A 23,425-nucleotide genomic window follows, 5' to 3' on the forward strand; every position below is an offset into this window, starting at 1 on the left:
TATAGCCTCAGGGAACTGCATAGAATAATGTAACATTGTGGAAAATTAAGTATTTAACATTTTAATATTTTTTTTTACTAAAACCGGAATTGCTGAATTATTTAAAAAAGAGTCTAAAATTGTTTCACCCCCACACTCTGGCTAAATAAAAAATGCATTGAGTCCTGTACAATGCAGTCTGAATATAACTGTATGTTTTAAAGTGTAGTAATGTGTTTGGATTAGATTAAAACAGCTCAGAACAATAAAGTGGCGACAAAAGACATGATTTCAGAATAAAATGTGTAAGGTGTGCAAAAAAGCTTAGGCATAAATGAGGGATAAGATTCACTTCATTAAGATTTAAAGATTGCCTGAACAGTTAAGGAGACTTTTATAACTTCTTTAACAAAGTTTTCGAGCTATGGTTGGCAGTATTTTTGCTGAATTTGGGCAGAAATTCTATAATGGTGTTATGGCTGTGACCCTAGACTTATAAAAATGTCTGCACTTCCTCTTTGCTTAAAGTTGAGATTGTACTCACCGGAGGCAGGAAAGAGCAATAACTTTTGGACTTATACATTTATTTATACAGGCTGTGTCAATAAATTGTTATCGCAGTTAAATTATTTATTATTATTTACTTATATATTCTAGTTATATAGTTATGTTCTAGTTATATTCAACATATAACTTGAAACACACTGTATATTCAGTGTTCTATGGTTATTTTAATTGAGGAAATGATTTACAGTGATTACTGTCTCATCATTTATCTATAATCTATACTCTTTCTCTCTCTCTCTCTCTTTCTCTCTCTCTGTTTTTCTCTCACAGACCAGTCTTTATGATAGACCTCTCATCTATATTTAATGTCCTAAGTGCATTTTGTTGCTGCTTTACCTGCATCTAAGTAGAATAAGATAGCTTGTATGTCAAATTCCAGTAAGTGTGCCGAAAAAAAAAAAAAAAAAAAAAGACAGAATTATGAAACCATGTTTATCTTTTCTCTTGTCAGACTTCCTCATTTTTCACATCCCTTTAGTGTTAATTTGGCTGCTAGCTTCGCTTTTTAGGTCAGTTTCCACAGCAGATGTAGCTCAGGTTGTAAATGAGTTCCCCAGGTGAGGCTCCTTTAGGAAAACCACCACGTCCATGGTTTAGAACTTTAGATCAAAGAAAAACAATACAACACTGAATGCCAGTAAACAACAGTGGAGCAAATAGGGATGCAGTCTCACACTGCTTCACAGTGACAAGACACACGGGCAACTTTTGTCTATATGTGTGTTTGTGGATGGATATTTAGCACATTGTGGGGGACTAAAAACTATACATACTCACATCACAGGGACAAAAATCAAGTCTCTATTACAGGTATGGTTTAGGTTAAGGTTAGGCAAGTGCTGACTATAGTTACGGTTAAGATCAGCCTCTAAGAAATGCATATAAGTCAATGTCCCCAAAAGCATGGAGACCCAACATGTGTGTTAGGGTGTGTGTTTTTTTAGAAAGTTTTTTTTTATTTGACGTCATTCTCTTTCTTTCTTATTGTTTCTTGTTTTGAAGGCAGAGGCGTTTCTCCAGCCAGTCGGCACCTGGTGTCCCTGGGCAGCCTTTTAGACGACCAGCACTGGCATCATTTTGTTGTGGAGCATCAAAGCACACACCTCAACCTCACCGTGGACAAAAGCACTCTGTGGGTTCAGATCCCATCGAAATTCGCCCACTGGGACCATGACCAGGTAGGCTCGTCCTGACCAAAACAATAAAGATGCCACATTGACACGGTCTCTTTTTCTGTCTTAAGCTGATATTGTGGTTCTTTTTTGATTCCTTTGTAGATCAGCGTGGGAGCAGACCTGAGTCTGGGCTCACAGAGGTCAGCGCGGCCAAGCCGAAACTTCCATGGATGTTTGGAAAATGTGATTTATAACGGACTGAGCTTGGTGCACCTCGCAAAACAGAGTGACCAACGGGTAACTGTGCAGGTAAGCTGGACACCCTTTAACTTTGTGGATATTTTCATTGTCCTAACTACTGCATTTTTGCCATTCTGTCATTTTGTGTGACTATGGGTGTGCTGCCAATGTTTACACTAAAGTAGTAAAGTAAAAGGTGCTACTAAAGGTACTAAAGTTAAAACATTGTACCTTCATTGCACTGATCATTTTGAGTTCTAATAGTGTATAGCTTTGGCTCTCAAACTGCGAAGTGTGTAGTACTGATGGTACAGGATTCTTCTGCAGTTTAAATATTTGCTGAATCCAGAGTCAATTGTTCTTGATGTTGTCCTTGTAACAAGGGTGTAGTACATTTTTCCTGGTTTAGTTTAAGGCTAAATCCAGAGGACAATGCTCCTGGATTTTCTTTTTTTTTTTCTTTTTTTTTTTTCTGTGGGATGAAAAAAATTTGCGTCCACACACGTATTTGGTTCACTAAATATTCATATCCAGATGACCACGGAGCACTGAGTGAAAACGATGTAATACATAATGTCACATCTATATGTGGTGCTGTTAACAATGATAATATTTACCATATTTTCCGTTTTATTAGACGCGCTCTTAAGCCTCCAACTGCATCAAGAAACGATTGCGTGCCCCGCAATCCAGAGCGCCCTATACACGAATCCACTTGGGTGTCCCAGCACGACTTTAGTAAACTACAAGCCCCACCACATGCTGCGCACGCAAACACACATGGAGCAGGCAGCGACCGCGCAGAGAAAAACACCTGCAGCCACAATCATCACTCCATGCGGACGAGGAACGGAACGGAGGAACGAATCGAAAAAGCAAGTGCAATGTGCCACTCTGAGCCACAACTGAACAACTGAGTCACTGCGGACACGCCAACAGTCCAGCAGTCCTAGACAGCACCCTCCCTACGCACCACAATTGAATAAAGCCAAGAGTCACTGTGAACGTGCCAGGCAAAGTCCGACTGAGCCATCTAACTGTTGTGTTTTGTTTAAAGTCCGGTGCGGTTTATATGTGAAAAAAGTTTGAAATAGACCATTTAATGACAGTGCGCCTTATAATTCAGAGCGCCTAATAGCACAGAAAATACGGTAATAATGCATATCCCATCACAGTTCTTTTAAACTTTAAGGTAATTTAGCCTATTTTAGATGTATCCCAGAAATACAACCGTTTTGTTTTGCAAAACTTAAACATAAGTTTTTGTTTTTTAGCCATAAGTTTTGGATTATTAGAATAACTTGGTGTCAAAATCCAACAGTTTTATTACCCGTGCCGTGTGTAATCGTTGTTATCGATCCATGTGCGTAATCTGCATGCTGCGTGTTGTTGAGGAGGATGGAGGCTAGTTCAAGGGCTGCAACGGGGTCGCGACGTCATCGTATTCCAAAAGCTGCAGTTTGCTGGGCCACATGACAACGCAACACCGGCGTTGTCAGATTTCTCCATTCTGGAACCCGTTTTCAAAAATCACAATTTTCACCCACCCGAAACTCCATGTGGACAAAAGGCCTGAACTAATACAAACTTCACCATTTTGACCAAAAAACGGTGTCATGTGGACAGGCCCTAAGTCTTGAATAATCTTAGTTTTAGATCTGGTAATACAAAGCATCTTCTTTGGTACAGTATTGTTACATAGACTGATTTTAGACAGAGCAAGAAAACTCATTTGACTGTTTATCCTTTATATCTCTATACTTCACTGAGAACAAGCTCAGAGCTTAGCAGTTTGCATGTTCTCACCATCTTTTTTTCTGTTGGTACAGTTTCCTCCACAATACAATGTGAATAGCTATCACTAAATCGCTCATAGAGAGTCCCTACAAATGGTAATATTTTTTGCAATTGGTTGAAAAACATGTACAAAGCACCATGCCTGTCACCTTTAAACTGGATTCTAAAAAAGAAATCTAATCGTGCACCCTGCTGGATAACATTTTTACAAATCAAATAAAAAAGAAATAAATAGTGCTTTTGGCTGGCTTGTATGTACCAGCCAGTAAACAGTACGAAGCCAAGGTCTGGAGAGGGTGACACTGAGTGAGACATGTACGCCTCTGAGGCTAGCTGTGCTACAGATATAATGGACATTTGGTTTTTAAAATTTTTGCCCTTTTACAAAACTGCCCACCTGTACCTGAAGCTAAAAACATACCACTATATCCATCCAAGAGAGCCAAAAATTTTTCATCTTGCTGTTTTCAGTCCAGTGAATATAACCCAGAAGTTGAGATTAAATCCTTTTGTCACAAATGGTCTCTAAAATATATAAACACTAAAATTATAGCAACACTATAATTTGATGTGCACAATAAAAAATTATAAAATTAGATCTATTGGAGCATGTAACTAATGTAAGCATTGCACATTGAAAGTATAATAATGATTATTAAAAAGAAGCTGTTTATTCAACCAATTCAATTAATTTTTGCTTTACATTTTCAGTCAAATATTACCACACTAGACTGCATTCCTCTTTCTGCTTATCACCTGATTACACAGAAACACAGTAGGGCACGATTTTGAGTCTTTATAAAATAGTTTCTCCAACAAACGTACTTTTTTCGAATTTCCTCTACCCATGTTTGAAATTGTGTCCAAGCTGGCTTGTGCATGCAGTGTTTAGTCGTACATGTTTGTGTGCCTAATGGATTGTGTCAAGCTAATGTACAACAGCACTGACTCTCTAAGGTACTCTCATCTTCAGCCTGCATTATGGCGTATCGCTTTAACTGCCCCGCAAAGAGCTTTTAGGTTTGATCAAGTGTCACTGTGTTGCAGAGAGCCACTGAAAATAGAACTCCATACTCCCAAAAGAAACCTGGATTCAATACATCAGCATCACTTGCAAAGATGTACGATTACTGCAATTAATACTGTTCAAAGTTGTGGGTCGGCACACTGAGATGACCAGCTGCTATCCCCCATTTGCACCGGCCCCCTTCTGCCACACTTGGTACAGCCACTTATGTCTCTACAGCAGTTTGTCCATGACCTCGGCAGTCTGTTGAGTGACATTGGTGGCTGGGTTCATTTCTACTTCTTCTCTGTCACACTATTATCATTATGGTAATACTTGGTGCTCTTTAAGACGACCTGCTGATGAGATCTCTGTGCGTCGGGGCACCTCCACGCACCCTTCGCAAATGAATTCATATTCATGCATTATCATGTTTGGACTCTTCCTCCCTAATCACTTCTCCTACACTCCTCTCCTCTCAGGGCAATGTCACCTTCTCTTGCGTCGAGCCCGTATCTGTTGCCATGACGTTCAGCGGCCCTCACAGCCTCCTCTCGTTGCCGTGGACCATGGAGACGGCATCAACAGCCTCATCAGTGGGACTTCAGTTCAGGACATGGGACAGAGAGGGGCTGCTGCTCACGTTTGACCTTCCAAAGCAAGGAGGCGTTGTGTGGATTTATTTGAGCAGAGCCAAACTTTGTCTGAGACTTTACAAATCGGGAAAGACTCAACAAGAGCTCACAATAGGTTAGAAAAAGTGATTCATGTACAGATTTTGTGATTTTTTATTCAGATTAGACATTATAAAGTAAGAACGTCAAGATAATAGACTCAAATTAAGTTGAAATTATTGTGAAGATTTAATATTATGGTCCTTATGATTATGAAATAACATAATTTTCAGTAGTTCTGCTGTATTCCTGTCCTTTGGCAAGAGACTTAACTCACTAGTGAAAGAATCTATGAATGTTTGATTGTTTGATTTAGTTCGGTTTTGTTGCCCCAAAAAGGAAAATTTGACCATTTATTTGACTGTTTCTATGCATACAGACTACTAGACACACAGACTACTAGATCCTACATCATGTCAGTCAATAAATGTCCGCTACCATTTTCACACCTTGTTATATTAAACATAAGTACATTCCCCGCACTACTTGCATGTATGGGCTTATTCAAATACATTTAGACAGCATTAGCAGGAAAGTGAGCTATTAAATATAAACGTCCAACCTTTATGTATGTGTTCTTTAGGGTCGTCTCTAAGTGACGGACAGTGGCACAGTATGGAGCTCATCTCCAGGCGAGGTCATGTGACTCTGACAGTGGATGGAGATGAAGGAGCCTCTGCCAACACCAACACACCTATAACAATCACAAAAGGAACACACTTGTACTTTGGTGGTACGACACTCAACTGCTATATATGGTTTTAATATTCTAAAACTATGCAGTCCTTTCTCTGATGTGATGCTTTCTTTGATTTGACCCTGCAGGATGCCCCGTTGAAGACAGTGCAGAGGGGTGCAGGAACCCTTTTAGTTCATTTCGAGGCTGCATGCACTCCCTGGTGGTAAACAACCAACCTGTGGACCTCATAATGGTGCAGGAGAGGCTTCTGGGAAATTACAGTCAGCTGCAGATCGACATGTGCGGCATTGCTGACAGGTTTGTGCTGTTTTATAAGCACCTATACATGCATTCAGGCCAATAAGATGGAGCTAACTGTTTGATTTTTGTTGACAATATTTGTTGTTACTGTTGCAAATCCCCTCTAATCCCATCTGTATACAGCAGCACATATTTTGAGATAAAGTATAGATTATTAGACAGCACCGGATGGGATCCACATGGAAATGGGGCACCTTTGTTTCAGGATCAGTGTTTCCTGAAATATTTTAGGAACACAATCCTGTTATTGTTTTGTCATTGAGTATCATGGGCTTTTCCTCAGCAGGAATGGTGTTTTGTTTTCTTTTTGTGTTGTGAAAATGTAATTTATATCTGAAGCAGTGGTGCGATATGGACCGATCCAGACAGAAAACACATACACACAATGCTTATTCTGAGCTACCATTCGACTGAGATCAAAGCCCTGAAATAACTATGGCGGAAAAAGCAATCTCTCTTTTCCCTCTTGGTCGCCACCAAATCCTCATTGAACCCCCAGTATTTTATCTTGGGCCAATCTCTGCGGCTCAGTGTGATTTAGTTTGGAAGAATTTGGGGATATTTTCCTACAAAATGACTGACAGTTCGTAAAAAGCTTTGGCCCAGGGAAGTATGATTTGCCTTGTTGGGTTTCTGCCTCTGATTGTTTTCATCAGAGGATAATAATTATCATCTTCACAATAACAACCTCTGCAACAACTCATTTGCGAGTCAATTTTCAGAGGATTAGTGAGAGGAAAAGTTGATAAAAAGTGAGAATTGCGTTTGATCAAAAGGCAGAAAAACGATCTAATGTGTATAATTATAGCTTTTGGAGTGTTAAAAGTGCCCCTATGTTATTATTATTGTGGAGCTTTTATATATTGTCAAACTAGTCATTATAAACTGTATGTTGTATAAAGTTTAAGGAAGTCCATATTTAGGCTTTAGGCCTGCTTTAAAGGGAAATAAACATTTAATCTACAAATGCCAGGGCAGTAAAATGTTCAAAAGAGGCATACATAAGAAAGCTATTTGTTTATATTGAAACTGTAGGATTAAAACAAAACTGAACTAGGACTGAACCAGGACTAAAGCAGAACTAAACCAGGATTAAACCAGGAGTAAACCACTGAACTGGGACTAAACAAGGACTAAAAAAAACTAAGTGTAATTTTTGTCCCCACTCACCTCACCATTTTGAAAATAAGAGTGTGACAAAAACAAGTCTCTTCGGTCATATCCATTATTAAGTATCACCATTCTGCTACCCAGACTGAATGGCCTTATAAGACACTTTATCCTCTTGTGTCCTTTTAATTGCTTGTTTAACTTCTCTAATGTCAGGTCAAACTATAGTCTCTTTTGTCCTTTGTGCTCGTACTAAATCAATATAGACACAGCCCCTAAATGGCAGCTGAAATCATATTATCCTCACTTAATGTTTTGGCATTCAGTGACTTTCAATTCCAGATTATCTTTGACCTCTTGGCTAATACGTACACTCTCATTTATATTTGTGCTGAAAATGCGTAATTGCAGATAAGCCTTGTTACATCATTTAACAAGATTTCAATATTAGCCACACATTAACAGCTCGTTCCAACTGCACATCTGTTCCTTTATGTACCAAAAAATTGTTAAAGGCGGAACTTTAAAATCTCTCACGAAATGTTGAGTCAGGGCTTTCTCAAACTGCGGCTTTCCCAAACGATTAAAAATACATGCTGCTTTAGCTGTCTGCTCCTCTGTGTGTCTTTGCCAGTACAATCTGCTGACCTCGTTTCCCCCTGCAAATATGTTTACACAGTTACTGCCATACCATTCATCTCAGCCTGCACCCCCTTTGTTGCCACTTGCTCCTAATTCCCAACTCCCCCAATCCTCTATTTCCTATCACAGTAACTCATCTTCTCCACTGACTCCCTACACTGCAAACAGCTCATCCCAAGGCCAATATAACCCAATTACATCTCGAAATAAGGAAGAACTTTAAAAATCCAGCTTGGTTACTTCAATTTAATTAAACCTAAAACCGATCCTCTTCTATTGTCATTAAAAGATGAAACTGTTACCTTTATTAACTTCAGAAATGCTCTAGGCTAAAATAGTTAATTTCTTTGTGTAAGTGAAGCCTAACACTATCCAGAAACTATTTAAAAGAACCTTCAGAAAGGAGGCATGCTGTTCCAATAGGTGACATATTATTTCATTACAATGATGAAAGCAGCAGTAGAGATGGAGAGACCCACAGTACAATATTAAAGAGAACAGTTCAAAGTTAGCGGTGGAGTTGCTGCTATGAAATAAGTTCTCTCTTCACATTATGTGTTAAAAAATAATAGGTTTTAAGACTCTTTTTGGAAAGTTCTGTCATCTTGCCTGGTTTTTGTCTAAAGTAAAAGTTATCCATGCAGTTTTATCCAAAATAGAGTGTAAGTTTACCTTTGAAGGACTGATAAGCTTGTCAGATACTTTTCTTTGCTTTTTGTGTATTTCAGTCCTCAAGTTTCCATTATTTATTTTTCATATCTGATTGTGTTAATCATGCTAAAAATCATAATAGATCTTGTCTGTGTAATCCCTCAGTTGTCCAGATAGGATCCAGAGCAAAAGGAAAATTCAATTTGGTCAACTGGACAAATAGCAAAATAACTTTTGTCCAGTTGACAGAATGCAATTTTTCTTTTGCTTAATAGATCTTGTTTTTGAAGACAGTTATCGCCACATGTGACCACCATTAGTGCAATATATTATGCATTGTAAGTGGCATATTTTAAAGGCGCATTGTGTAATTTTTCCGGTGGAGGGACTGTCGGATTTTCTCCATAGATACAGTATGTTATTGCTTTCTCCTGAATGTTTCACAGTATGGTATTATTATTATCTTCATGGAGACCAAACCAGACCAAGTTTGAGGTCAGATCTGTGTAGAGGCAACTCCGCTCACAGTCAGAATGTGTGTTTTTCTAGGTATTTTTGAGCTATAAAACCACCTATAATTTAATAAATGTAAGACAGAACAGTTTAACACCATACTGTGGAACATTCCAGGCAGAATTAATAGAAACAAGCAGGTGATGGCCCCCGAAGCCTGAACCAGAAAGTTACATACGTAGTGCACCTTTAAATTTCTAATGAACCCAATCTGAATTTGAGTTAAGCATAATGTGTAATATAGCATGTAGACAGAGTACGAGTGCAATTAAACACCAAATTATTCCCCACTTGAGAGTTGGTTCATTTAAGAGTTAATTGCCATATCACAAGTCTTTTTTTGGGTCCAACATATGTACTGTTTAATGCATTGCAGTATGTTCCTGGACAGTTGAAAGGATTTGACCTGCGCTCCTGTCTGTGTTGTTGATCCACAGATGTTCGCCGAGTCATTGTGAACATGGTGCCAGCTGCAGTCAGTCCTGGAGCACCTTCCACTGCAACTGCTCAGGCAGCGGCTACAGCGGAGCCACCTGTCACAGCTGTAAGTCTCACAATGCACTCTGATCAGGCCGTGATCAAACGCTTCACAGTGTTGATGTACGTGTGTGTGTGTGCGCGTCTGTATGTGTGTATACATGTGTGTGTGTGTGTTCAGGGCTCTTTTAACTCCCAGTCCCTCAGGCGTTGTTGTGGCAAGAGGTCAGGCTTAGATCAAATCCCTTCACTATCTTCAGGGTTATGTGAGCCACAAGCTCAGAGTGATGGACAGGAGATTAAGGCGCCAAGAAAAACAAGCTTTACCCTCACAAGAAAAGTCTACTTTAGTGAGAATTTCAAATGTTTCAAATTTAAGAGTTCTGTTGTGTGCTTGAAAAATATTTACCAAGGAATTACCCTTTCTTACAGCAATCCTATTTTTTATTCATGCATCCAGCTGGGGTATAGGAGCCATTCTACTGTGTCAACCCTGCATCCAGTTGACTTGCAACAAGTGGGGGAGAAGAAGCACTGCAGAATTAACTTTATATGTACATATTATATTTATACTTACTAATAATTTAAACATAAATAGATGTGTAGCCATAAACAAGGGAGAAGAGTATCTTCCAAGCCATACCGGCTTGTAAAAGCCTGATCCCGTCAGATCTCAGAAGCTAAGCAGGCTGGGCCTGGGTAGTACTTGGATTGGAGACAGCTAGGAAGTCCAGGTGCCACAGTGGGCAAGACACTTCACCCACATTGCCTAGTATGAAAGTGGTGTGAGCGTGAGTGATGGTGGTGGTCGGAGGGGCCGATGGCGCAGATGGGCAGCCTCGCTTCCGTCAGTCTGCCCCAGGGCAGCTGTGGCTACAGTAGTAGCTTACCACCACTGAGTGTGGAGTGACTGAATAATGAACTGTAAAGTGCTTTGGGTATCTTGAAAGGCGCTATATAAATGCTATCAATCAATCAATCAATATAAGAAATTCTAAACTAAACAAAAACATGTTAGTAGATCTTGTCTTATTTACTATGAAAGCAGGGCAAATGGGTAACAATCTGAGCAAGTATGAGAGGGGCACAATTCTGATGGGTTAGGGCAACTTCAAAAAGTAAGTTGCTCTTAATTGATGAAATAAACAGTTACTGGTGGGTCTCACTGAATCATGTCACCAGGTAAAGTTTGATATTATTAGCAATGTATTAGACAATCTGGTCTGTGAAAAGGATCACAAAAGCTGCAACAGATAGGAATACATTTTATTTATAATAAATGAATATATATGTTTACCATGTTAGGAGTAAAATAATCAAAATTAATGAAAGTAGATGGGTTCTGATTGGCTACCCAGTTACCCAATCAGAAAACAGAGAAAACATTACATTGGTCCCCCGAGCCACCAACTGGCTTGGGGGACCAATGTAATGTAAATACATTCCATCGCTTTGTCACAAAAGACATCACCAAACTGAGCATTCTGAGTCCAACAGAAGTCTCTCCGTCTTCATTATTCAGCTGTATCTCAACCTGAAAGTCTTCACATGACAGAGCTCAGTGCCAACCTTAAATAACGATGGAATTCTTAACTCAGTCCTCCTGGGATCAGCACATTTCTGCCCTGCGCAGAATGAACGACCACCTCATAGACGTCGAGTCACTTCAGCCTAATTCTATGAAGGATAAAAAGGCTAAAGGCAAGAACTCTTGTCCTGAGGCCAATACCAGGAAGCGGAGACCAAAGTCAAAGAGTGCCTCTCCAGGAAGATGTTCTGGACTCAAAATAGTCTATGTGGCCAAACCTGAACCCAAAGTCCAGGAGATACAACCGTCCTTTGACCCTGAATCTGACTTTCCTACTCTCAAGAGGAGAGAACCAGTGGAGAAAAATATACTAGACCTCTTCATTGCAAAGACCCAACCTAACAAAAAACTTTGCTTGGTCCATAGAGGGAAGATCTCTAACTGGATCCACATTCAGCCTTCTACACTGAAGTCTTCTAAGACTCCTAAGGCTAAACCTGCAGCAGCTGTACAGCCCATTAGAGAGAAGCACATCCTTCCTGACTATTCTTGCAAGGAGGCCAAACCAAACTTGACACAGCACTGTGCTTTTTTCAGGAAGTAACATGGCCATCACAGCCATGGTCTAGCCCCCAAAGTCTGAGAAAACCCAATTTGATACTCTATTCTATACAATAGTGTGTTGTTAAAGTATATTAGTAAGCGTATTGCCATGGCCGTCAACCTATTATTTATTGTAATAAAAATATCTACCATTAGTCTTTCAGTTTCTAACAAAAGAATTCTCATTGATTAAGTCTAAAAGTAATCTGCAATTTTCAATTGTAACATTTTATTTTTAAGTTTGTTGTCCAGAATTTATACACCGTTCCCTATAATGAGTCTAGTATTCACAAATACATTTTCTTACCTGACCTAGTCTGACAATTTCATCAAAACCTGACAGTCATTGTGTGCCCTTTTGCAAAAATACCAAAATACATAACAAATGCAAATGTCATACATTTTATTTGAGACAGCAAACTCCCATGCACAACATTATAAAGGATTGGAACACCATGTAAAAAATTCAACTTCCTTGTGTCTCCCTCCTTTGAAAAAAAATGCTTTTTGTTGTTGTCTTGTAAACTGAATGCGTGCGTGAGAAAGTTATTAAATTTAGATCTTTTCCTCCTCAGCGGTACATGAGCAGTCCTGCGAGGCATACAAGCACAAAGGCAACACGTCAGGCTTCTACTACATTGATGTGGATGGCAGCGGGCCCATCAGACCACAGCTCATATACTGCAACATGACAGGTAGCATGCATAGCTAAACAAACACTTCATGCACTGTGTCACTCTAGCATTTGATTTAGTCTCTGCTGTTTGAGATATTTTACATGTGGGCCACAGTTACAACTGATCTCATTTGATTAGAGGACAAGACATGGATGGTGATTGAACACAACAACACTGAACTGACCAGAGTCCAGACTTCACCAAACAAGAAGCAGCACTCAGCCTTCTTTGAATACACATCTGAGGAGGAGCTGCTGGCTGCTGTTATAAGCCAGTCAGAGCACTGTGAACAGGAAGTATCCTATCACTGCAAGATGTCAAGACTTTTCAACATACTCGGTCGGTAATAGTTTTCATTTGGTCAGTAATATACTGTAATTCAATACTGATGATTAATAAAGACTGTGTTTCCTTAAGATGGTTCCCCACACAGTTGGTGGCTCGGGGGACCAACAGGGGGACAGGTGCAGAGTTATTGGGGTGGGGCTCAACCCGGGAGTCAGCAGTGTGCTTGTGGTGTGCAGAACAAGTGCCTGGATCCAAGGCACCAGTGTAACTGTGATGCAGACCATGCTGAATGGTAATATCAGCTGTTTTGTCAAAGACATTGTGTATAGCTGTGGACCGTAGTGAATCATTTATATCATTCTCTGTAGGACCAATGATTCCGGCCTCCTCACCCATAAGGAAACCCTCCCAGTCAGATCCCTGGTCCTCAGGGACATAAACAGGCCTGGTTCAGAAAGTGCATACAGGGTTGGGCCACTTCGTTGCCATGGAGACAGTAAGTTATAACATAGACTGTATAAGTGGACTGACTAAAGGTGTGTGACGTCACCCATAGCGTTCGGTTCCAGTCAAATGAAGCTTGTGATAGCAAAATAAAAACACCAGGATCGTGTAGAGCAGGTTCATTCGTAAAATGTTAGAGCAAAGTAAGGAGCCTGACAGCAGCAGTTACGGACACAAGGTCGATGCTTTTTCAAAACAAAGTGAATTGGAGTCAGTGGAGCCGGAAGTGCACCAATGGTTAGTTCTGATTTGGAACATGACAGTTAGCAGGTTAGCTATATGTCATTGATACATATCGTCAATGAATAATATGTACTTCTTTCCAATTTATACTTTTTACGTGATGCCGTCAACACAAACAGATTGGTATATAGTCTAGGAAGCAGCCACATGACTGACTTGTAATTGCAGCATAGTGTTTGGGATCGGGGACAACATATCCATATACTGTCTGTATGTGTATATATATATATATATATATATATATATATATATATATATATATATATATATATATATATATATATATATATATATATATATATATATATATATATATATATATATATATATATATATATATATATACATATATATACACACACACACACACATATATATATATATATATATATATACATATATATATATGCATACATGCATCTTTTATATTTAGAAGATCTAGTTTAACATCAAAGCATGCACTTTTCAGGAAATATCTGGAACGCTGCCTTCTTTGACAAAGAGACTTCCTACCTTCACTTTCCCACATTCCACGGAGAGTTGAGCGCCGATATCTCCTTCCTGTTTAAAACGACTTCATCCTCTGGGGTCTTCCTCGAAAACTTGGGCATCAAAGACTTTATTCGGATTGAACTCAGCTGTAAGTAAAACCCAGAGGTAAGATATTTAATCTGGACTTCGCTCAGATGCTCGATATGACTTGTGAGAGCGGATCATCACATGAGTTAAGGTTTCACATCGGCCCCTAACTCAGCTGGAGGGCTAAGAGACTAGCCAGTCACTGTCAGTGACTCATACAAATCCTGCCTTTTATGCTTTTTCTTCATTGGCTGAAACAAAGCAGGATGTGGGGCTATAAATCAAACAGAACAAAACATCTCTACAGACAGTTCTGCTGGTATTAAAATGCCTAGAGAGTTTATTTACTGTCTCCAGTCAGTGTTTATCAGTGACCATAAAAGTAGCATAGATAAAGTAACTACATCAAGATTGCAAGTAGCAGGAAAGTAGTTCAGCTGAACAAGATGAAAGATAGTTATAATATTGATGGTTGAATTGATTCAGTTACTTTATTTGGTTAGTTGTTGAATAAATTTTAGTTCCACTTTTTCAGTTTATTTTATTGATTTATTTTGAATTATTTATTTAAAGTGCAGAGCAGGTGTTACTAGAGGGTTACAAGTATGGGGGCTTTGTATGCCCCTCTTGATCCTGGATGTAGCCTGAATGCAGAGGCACCCCCCGTGTCCGTGTCAGGGAGCTGACGATAGCAGCTGTTTGCATCACTAAAGGCTCCATGTATCTTCATATCAAAGCTTCCCTTCAGTTCATCGACAGTCCTGCTCCAAATCTGCCTCATCTTTATCACACTTGGCACGCTGCACTCTGTGACTGACAGAGGCAACGAGCTTTAGAGAGAATACAAGACTGCAGCAGAAACTTAGGCAGCAAATGGTGGAAAGCCTGTACAGCTGTAAGGATTGTTGATTAAAATGATGATTTCCATTCACCACACAGTTCTGAAATTATCACTCCTGACAACTGAATAACAAAGATGATCACTTCATTGTGACTCTAGTTGAGTGGAAACCATTTGCCAACAATCAGAGAAGTAAAATGATTTGGGAAGGGCATTTGGTCTGTTTACAGCATCCTCAAAACTGCAGGTCTTGTGTTTTCTATACAGTGGTCAGTAAAGTGGTCCAAGGAGGGCACAGCAGGGAACTAGGGACAAGTGATGGATGTGAGGAGTGTAAGGAAGCTGGTCCAAGCAGACAAACTGTAGCTCAAGTTATTGTAGTTGTAAAGATGGTAGGTTCTGATATAAGGATGCTACATCATAATGTAGAGTGTAATGTAGGTTTATTGCAAAGGAGGCTGTGTAATATTCATTTGGTCGTTATGTTGTGCCTGATTGTATAATAGTGAATCTTTTCTCCCATTCAGCTGCCAATGAGGTCCTGTTTTCTTTTGACGTTGGTAATGGTCCACTTGATGTGCGGGTGAAGACAGACTCCCCACTGAATGATGACAGGTGGCATAGAGTCCGAGCAGAGAGAAATATTAAAGAGGCGTTGCTCCAAGTGGACGAGCATCCTGCTGCCACTCAGGAGGCTCCAGCCGATGGGCACATCCACCTGCAACTCAACAGCCAATTATTTATAGGTACACACACACACTCAACAACTGCTGTGAAAATCTAGTTTGATGTGCACTAATGGTGCTCTGTTTTTACACCCCAGAACTAATTGTCCTCAGAAATGTTTCTGAGCTACAGTATTTATTTTAAAATTTAATTATGCGTATTGTTTTACGCAAAGTGTGATGTAACTCTGCACTCTGACTGTATTTTAGTAGACCCTCAGAGAGCTGGAGACCCTACATCTTTGTCACCTCAGCTCTTCCTGAAGTAAGCAGATAGTGGCAGAAACTGGGCCTGTCAGCAGAACCCTGCACTAATACTCTGCCACACTCGCCACTCTGCAGCCAATATTATCAATGTTGTTGCTTGTTTGCTGTTTTCTGTTTAGTTACCAATCTATGTTGCAGAAATATATATATATATTTTTGCTTTTCTTCAACAGTGCAAGGAAACCTTTGGCCCTGATATAAACTACATCATCTTCATTGTGTTAAGCCATGTTGCCAATAAGGCACTAAGAAATTATTATTTTGCCTCTGGACTATGAGGGCATTCTTAGGTCTCAGAAACAATAACATTTGGAGCTCACGTATTCCTAGAGAATAAGAATAAAAACGTGTTTTTCAGTCACAGTCAGCTAGGCCAGAAGGACAAGTAAACTGTCAAAAAGACTGACATCTCGCCCAACTTTGTAGATACCAACAATCCACATGGTGCTCTGCTAGCACACAAGCTGCCAATAAAAGTCAGCGCATTGGTTCTTTCTACCTGCTGGTTTTTGTTTCACTATGGTTTCATCACCCCACCATTTTAAAACATGTACAGGCAGTGACAAATCTTTCTTCTTGTTGAAGCACTGAAAGCAAAGCTGTAACAATAATCTGAAACCATATCACAGATATCATGTGACATGTCTCATCATTGCAGTGTTTCAATTAGCAACTGAAGTGCGACTCAGTAAAGATGGAGGCTTGACTGCGCCCTTTTTAAAGCTTGATTCTGAAATAAGAACAGAAATTTCTGTGACTTTAATAGCCTATATTTCTCATATTTCTCATGTTGCTTTCCTCTTTACTCTTTCTTGTCAGCTGGAACATGTTTTTACCAAACCAGGGACAATAATGATATGTATTGTATGTCATGTTATACTTGAGAATAGTTCAGTTTGACATGTTTTTGTTTATATGTTTATTGAACAGTACCGGTTAGTCTTTGTGTCTTTGTGTCTCTTGTTCAGGAGGCACAGCATCCCGACAGAAGGGCTTTAGGGGGTGTGTGCGCGCTCTGCAGCTCAATGGGGTCACTCTGGATCTGGAGGCCCGTGCAAGGATGACCCCTGGGGTAGAAGCGGGCTGTCTGGGCCACTGCACCAGCTACGGCTCCCTGTGCCAGCACCAGGGTCTCTGTGTGGAGCAGCCCAGCAGCTTTTACTGTGACTGCTCTCCATCTGCTTTCACTGGAACCTTCTGTGATCGAGGTACCAACGCCCCCACACGCCTGCCTCTTCGTCCGTTACACAACCACATCACATCAGACTTCAAAGATGTTTTGATGAACTCTAGGACTGGTGACACGTCCCTTCCTGTCATTTAGCACAAAACAGGAACTGTCTCTTCAGGATATTAACACATGTTGCAGATAATTAGCAATGCTACCAGCTGTGTTTGCCTCAACGCGTGCATCACGGAAATCACAGCTCTCATACATGACAGCTTTAATTAGCAGCCTTATACCTTTTTTTAGACGATATTGCTCTTATCTGTCAGCTGCTACTCTTTGATTTCATTTGTGCCTTTCAAATGGGATGTCAGAGTCCCACTGACATATTTTAGAGCTTAGACAATTTATAACCAATAAGACTAATATTTGCACAACTTTGAATGCACCAAAACCAAATTTCAAATGTGTGTCTGTGAAAAGCTATGCATGTACGTATGTATGAGAAAATGAGAAAATTAGATTTAAGATGAGAGTGCTCTGAATGCGATTGCACTGTCAAACAACTTGCTTTAGTCAATGCTGTTACTCTGTATGAATGTACCTTCTAAATAATTTTGTAGCTCATATTGATTGATTTTTTATTGATTTTTTATTGTTTTATTACAAAAACAAATAAAAATGCCTTCTAAAATTAATTTCTTGAACATATACAACAAGGAGAGTCAATGTAGCACAGCCAAAGTTGTTTTTAGTGACCAAGGATTGGATCTAGACCTCTTAAAATTACCCAGCCAAAAGAAATGAGTGAATCTCAACTTTGATAAAAATTGTATTATTTGCACAGCCCTAGAAGAGTAAAACAACATCTGCAAACAGTTGAGTATCCGAATGACGTTCAGTAGAATGGAAAAAACACAGTGGACGTTAAATAAATGATAATGTTTTCCTTGATGTTCTTGAAATCTGTTAGCCTCCAGGTCCACGGTCCACAGACATTCACACTGTAGGAGCGCAAAGCAAACAGAATATGTCAGCTTGATTTTTGTGTAATACTACTCTGTTTTCGGTTATTTGCAGACGTTTCAGCCAGCTTCAAATCCTCCACATCTATTAACTACAGCTTCCAGGGGTCTAAAGAGAGAGCCTTGAACCACAGCAGCGGAGCACACGTCTCTGTCCACACAGACTTCAGCCTGAGAGCGGAAAATGTGTCTCTGAGCTTCAGAAGCGTTCAAACTCCAGCTCTGCTCCTCTACATCAGCTCGTACCACAGAGAGCACCTGGCCCTGCTGCTTAACAAACAGAGTAAGCTGAATACATGTATTATATAACCACTCACTGGGTCAGGATTTTAAAATGGTAATGAATCATACAATTTGAAAAAAAGGTTGTAATAGCTTAGCATGTGCTTGCTTCAGTAAGTAAGCCTGAAGGAAGCTGATAGCCAGCGGTCATTAGTGTTACCATGGTGATGTGGGAGTCTGCAGGTGGCTGTTTTTAAACCGAGGCGCCCCATTAAAGGCTTGCCACCTGGAGCAGGTTTTTTGGGTGATAAAACTTTTCCACAGGGAATAAATAGAGCTTGTATCTTATTTGTAACAAGAAGTGCATCCCCACAGCCACCTTTCTAATGCATAGATCGATACCAAAACTACTTAGGTCAATATGTTTTTACAGCCAGTTGGCCAAGACTTTGTACATCCCAAAACTTTAGCTGCCTTATACTCCTATAGTAAAAAACAACATATCAGAGATACAGACCTTTATTGTCTCCAGGGGGAAATTCTTTTTCACAGACACTGTCACATAGATACATAGATATAAAATAATAAGACAAACGGACACAGGACAAAAAAACACACATGCTGATGAGGATCCAGATCACTGTTGACTATGAAGAGCAGTGACGGCAGAAGAGACTAAGATTTTACTGAAGTGTGCCCACTTCTACCTCAGAGTCGTCAGAGTGCTGTATGTGCGTCCTGAGGGTAGCAGACTGTCTGTGTCTGTGAAGAGGGTGGTCTGAGTTCCTGCTGACTGTACGGGCCATGCGTGTAACGGCTTTGTTGTTGAGGTGGGAGAGGGTCGTGTTGGGCAGACTGATCATTTTGGACCATGTATGTGACCTTAATGAGTTTATTTCTGTTGGTGATGGAGAGCATGTTGAAGTAACAGGGGGAGCAGTAGAGTAGGATGGATTGAATAATGTTGGTGTACAACTTGACTTGTATTTGACTTCATGACTACTACTGATAGGTCTGCTCTTAGAATTATAATAAATTAGCATAGCAGCCCATCACATACTTAATTACAAGCCAGCCTCATGACTGCTACCTAATTATTTACTAAGCTGTATAGTAAAATGCAGGCCTACTCTATAAAACATGTGTGTAGGTAAACTGGAGGTGGCCTATAGGCTGGACAGCAGCCGAGCCAGTGAGGTGCTGAGGAGCAGCGTGGGGAACCTGGCCAATGGACAGCTTCACAGCATTATCCTCAACAGAGATGGAGACAGAGTCACCATACAGGTAATAGTGTATTACTGTTCAAACCATACTCCTGCACATGAAAGCTGTTTTTATGTATTTGTGTGTGATATTTATTCTTTGATTTATTAATTAATACACGAGGAAGCATAGGTGAAATGTTTTAATTGATTTTTGTTTTACTTTTTGTTGTGTACATCTGTAGGTTGACCAGAACACAGTGGAGTACTTCAATCTCACCTTTGATGTGGAGTTTAATGGCCTCAGGTCGATCATTCTGGGCAGATTACAAGGTACTTGAAGATGATACAAGAAAGGTGTTGTCACTTTAACGCAGATCTTGTGTATGTTAATATGTGGTTTAGACTTGATACACAAATAGTGTTGCATAGTTTTTCATTTCTATTGTGAATGTTTTTCTCTAGATACTACAGAGCTGGACCCAGAGTTGGCTCGAATAGCTGCTGCAGGTTTCACAGGGTGCTTGTCTGCTGTGCAGTTCAACACAATCAGTCCCCTAAAGGCCGCTCTGCTACACCCAGACTCCAGTCCCACCACTGTCTCCGGCCCCCTGGTCCAGTCCCGCTGTGGCTCATCTTCAGGAGGTTCTCCTGCAGCTGAAACCACCCATACACTGTCAGGTAACAGGTCAAACATATATTGTTGCTTTTCACACTTAACTTTCACTGTTGTTTATGTTGAGTTTGTCTGTGTGCATGGCAGGCCAGTCTGGATCAGTGGAAATGGGTCAGCCTTTAATGAATGCCGTCAAGAGTGACTCTGCCTTAATCGGAGGTAACCACCCTCAATTAATCACAACATTTGCCACAATTGCCACAACATATATATGTATATATATATATATATATATATATATATATATATATATATATATATACATATATATACATATATACATATATACATATATATATATATATATATATATATATATATATATATATATATATATATATATATATATATATATATATATATATATATATATATATATACGATCACATCACAAGTTGAGTGAATAAGTAGGCAAACTTGCCCTGTCATTGTTGCCTTTGCAGGTGTGATAGCGCTGGTGATCTTCGTGACTCTCTCTGCCTTGGCCATAATGGGCCGCCTCTTATACAGGAGGAAATGGACGTGTCACGGTGAGGATGTGAAAACAGTCAAACCAGACGACTGCCCAGAGCTGCCTTTCAGCAGCCAAAACAACTCACACAGCACTGGTTCAAGTGAGAACCAGAAGGAATATTTTATTTAGCCCTTAGCTGACCGTCTGTTGACCCCATCGCAATGGAGAGCAGAGACAGAGGCTCAGAGCTCCACTGTGCACTGTTGAACAGATCTGAGCTCTGAATGGACAAATTGGGAAAAGCCAAAAACAACACTGCTTGTATGGTGTTGTTTCCCAGCGTTGTACTTTTTCTATTGACTCAACTGTATATGATGCACAGAGTGACAACTTTATAACGTGTATAATATTCTTTGTGCACTTGTAAAGAGTACCTTATGAAAGCGTCCAAAGTCACACTTGGTATTCTGAAGTGTTTAACTAAAAGAGTGATTGTATTTAATGGAAACGTGGATGTCCATTAAATGTTGTGAGGACTGTGCTCTGCATTGTCCAACACAGATAATAATTATTTGCAGTTCAAAGAAAGTGACTTGTATGGAGATGCCACTGACTGTTTTCAGGCATTATGCAACCAAATGTACAGTGTGGAGGCAGAGTGCACTTGTTCACATTGAACATAACTGACATTTGTTTGTTTGTATACAAATTTGGTTTTTATGTTTGAATCTGTTTTGTTCAGAGCCACAGAATTACCCAGAAAAATATAAGAAGACAATTGTTCACATTACTGATGATCTCCCAACAACCAATATTAAATGTGTACTACAGAGAAATGGAGTGTTCTCATGATATTGCTATAGCTCTTTTAAATGCAACTGTGGTTGGAGTTGTTCTTTCACTGTGTGTGTAGCCATTTGATGTTGCTTTCAGATGTGCGCACCCTGCTGTAACACCTGGGTGAGTAATGGATGGGTCTGACTGACCTGTAGACCGATGCTTTGTGAAACAGCCTGGTCCTGCTTATGTCCCAGTGTCCTGTCTCACCCCTGGTTGAACACAGTTTGTGGCTGCTCATTTAAACAGTGGATGCTGTCAGCGTTCATCGCTGTGGGAGAATGTCCACGTTAGCAATAACTGTTCATTATGAGGAGTTACAATGTAACTGGTTATGACACTCCAGAAACAAACGTCAAACAACATCATCTTCATATTACAGAATTAACAAAGTAAGAGTTTTGTGAGCCTTATGTTTTATCATACAGTGATTTACTTAATTCAATCAAGATAAGATGTGTGCCAGGGGTGAACTTGCTGCATACTTTATGGCATGGTTTATACACCATAGTTTAAAAAAAAAAAAAAAAACTTTAATCACTCTAACTGGGATCAGAAAAACCCTAGACAACTCAAAGAGCTTACATTTTTATACTGCAATTGTGGCTCAAACACACATTTAGACCTCCTGAATAAAGATCTCCAAATTTAGTCTTGGGGATGAGTCACTGTACCCAACCTAAATGGAGCCAAACTTCATTAAAACTGTTTCTAATCTTTTATTTGCTTAAACTAATATGCTGGCATTTTTAAAATGCGCTTTCCTGTGGTCTAAAGTAAACTGACTGAACGACTAAATTGGCTCTACCAAGTGTGTTCTAGAAAATTGCACTTTCTCATCTGTTTGACTAGTTAGCCTACATAAACATTATAAATATTGAAGGCCAACATATATCGACGTATCTTCTTAAAACAGCATGCGGTCCAGATAATTAACAGCCCAAATGGCGCTTCAACTTTTCAAAGCAGCGCATTGACACCAACACAAACTCCTTATAAACCGCTAAACTCCAGTGTACCACCACAGCACTGCAGACCTCTCCGCGCTCTCCCACTGCTGTTCATCCATCATAATCATGCCGCGTAATGCCCACAGAATACGAATGTGACGTTTATTGATGTTTAACAAGCTCGGAGCCGTGTGTCGCGATGCCGCCCTTGTAAGTGCTGGAGCGGTGACAGATGTAAGCCGTCTCCATAGGGCCGAGGTGATGGGGGTGAAGTGCGCCAGACAAACTCCCCCTGAGTCACTGCTCCTGGCTCCCGTTCACCACCGAGCCCGGGCTGCAGATGGTTGTGTCATGTGTAGGGTGACCACATTTTCAGCATAAAAAGTTGGGACATCCCTGGTTTGTGGTGGTTGGTAGTAATACAATTGTGAAACGAGTGCGTAATTAAGAAAAATTGTTATTCACTTGTCACTAATGTTAATCAGTATAGGCACATTTTCTTTGTGTTTTGGTCATTTTTAAGCAGCTTTTCTGTATTTTCCCTAAATAAATGACAATTTATGCTTATCTTTACTGTTGACAGGTATCAGATTGGTCAAAAATAGGGACACCTGAAACCTGAAAAATTTCTTGTATAAAACTGGGACAAAGCACTGGTTCACCATGGTCATGTGACCAGAATGGTGCTGGGACTTTAGTAACGCGTTTGGCAACAGTTGAGCTTTTACACTTTGTGGTCTCACTTTGGTGCTTTTCTTCACTTGACTGGGAATTTGTTTAAGGTCCTATATTACGAAAAAGTGACTCTTCATCAAAAACATACCCAGGGTTGTGTTTTGTTTCATCCACACAGGTTTAAGTAACC

At 39.9% G+C, this 23,425-nt stretch overlaps 1 protein-coding gene and 1 pseudogene across 2 annotated transcripts in view; both read left to right on the forward strand.

Moving 5' to 3' along the window:
- cntnap3 (contactin associated protein family member 3) overlaps positions 1-20,962 on the forward strand; it is a 45,301-nt gene extending 24,339 nt beyond the window's left edge. The window contains exons 5-23 of one of the 2 annotated variants that reach the window (XM_055162497.1): positions 1,549-1,724; positions 1,824-1,970; positions 5,187-5,454; positions 5,962-6,111; positions 6,204-6,375; positions 9,732-9,838; positions 12,478-12,597; positions 12,718-12,918; positions 12,997-13,159; positions 13,236-13,363; positions 14,084-14,254; positions 15,562-15,780; positions 16,995-17,234; positions 18,275-18,502; positions 19,592-19,725; positions 19,889-19,976; positions 20,109-20,324; positions 20,407-20,478; positions 20,763-20,962. In XM_055162497.1, the coding sequence (XP_055018472.1) occupies positions 1,549-1,724; positions 1,824-1,970; positions 5,187-5,454; positions 5,962-6,111; positions 6,204-6,375; positions 9,732-9,838; positions 12,478-12,597; positions 12,718-12,918; positions 12,997-13,159; positions 13,236-13,363; positions 14,084-14,254; positions 15,562-15,780; positions 16,995-17,234; positions 18,275-18,502; positions 19,592-19,725; positions 19,889-19,976; positions 20,109-20,324; positions 20,407-20,478; positions 20,763-20,962 (3,200 nt within the window). The remainder of the gene's footprint in view (positions 1-1,548; positions 1,725-1,823; positions 1,971-5,186; positions 5,455-5,961; positions 6,112-6,203; positions 6,376-9,731; positions 9,839-12,477; positions 12,598-12,717; positions 12,919-12,996; positions 13,160-13,235; positions 13,364-14,083; positions 14,255-15,561; positions 15,781-16,994; positions 17,235-18,274; positions 18,503-19,591; positions 19,726-19,888; positions 19,977-20,108; positions 20,325-20,406; positions 20,479-20,762) is intronic. The other variant, XM_055162496.1, reaches the window with a different exon arrangement.
- LOC129411655 (5S ribosomal RNA) lies at positions 10,408-10,509 on the forward strand (annotated as a pseudogene).
- Positions 20,963-23,425: the final 2,463 nt, after the last annotated feature.

This window comes from Boleophthalmus pectinirostris, unplaced genomic scaffold, assembly GCF_026225935.1.
Source record: "Boleophthalmus pectinirostris isolate CB_2022bp ecotype Guang Dong unplaced genomic scaffold, ASM2622593v1 HiC_scaffold_5, whole genome shotgun sequence".
Lineage (NCBI taxonomy): Eukaryota > Metazoa > Chordata > Actinopteri > Gobiiformes > Gobiidae > Boleophthalmus > Boleophthalmus pectinirostris.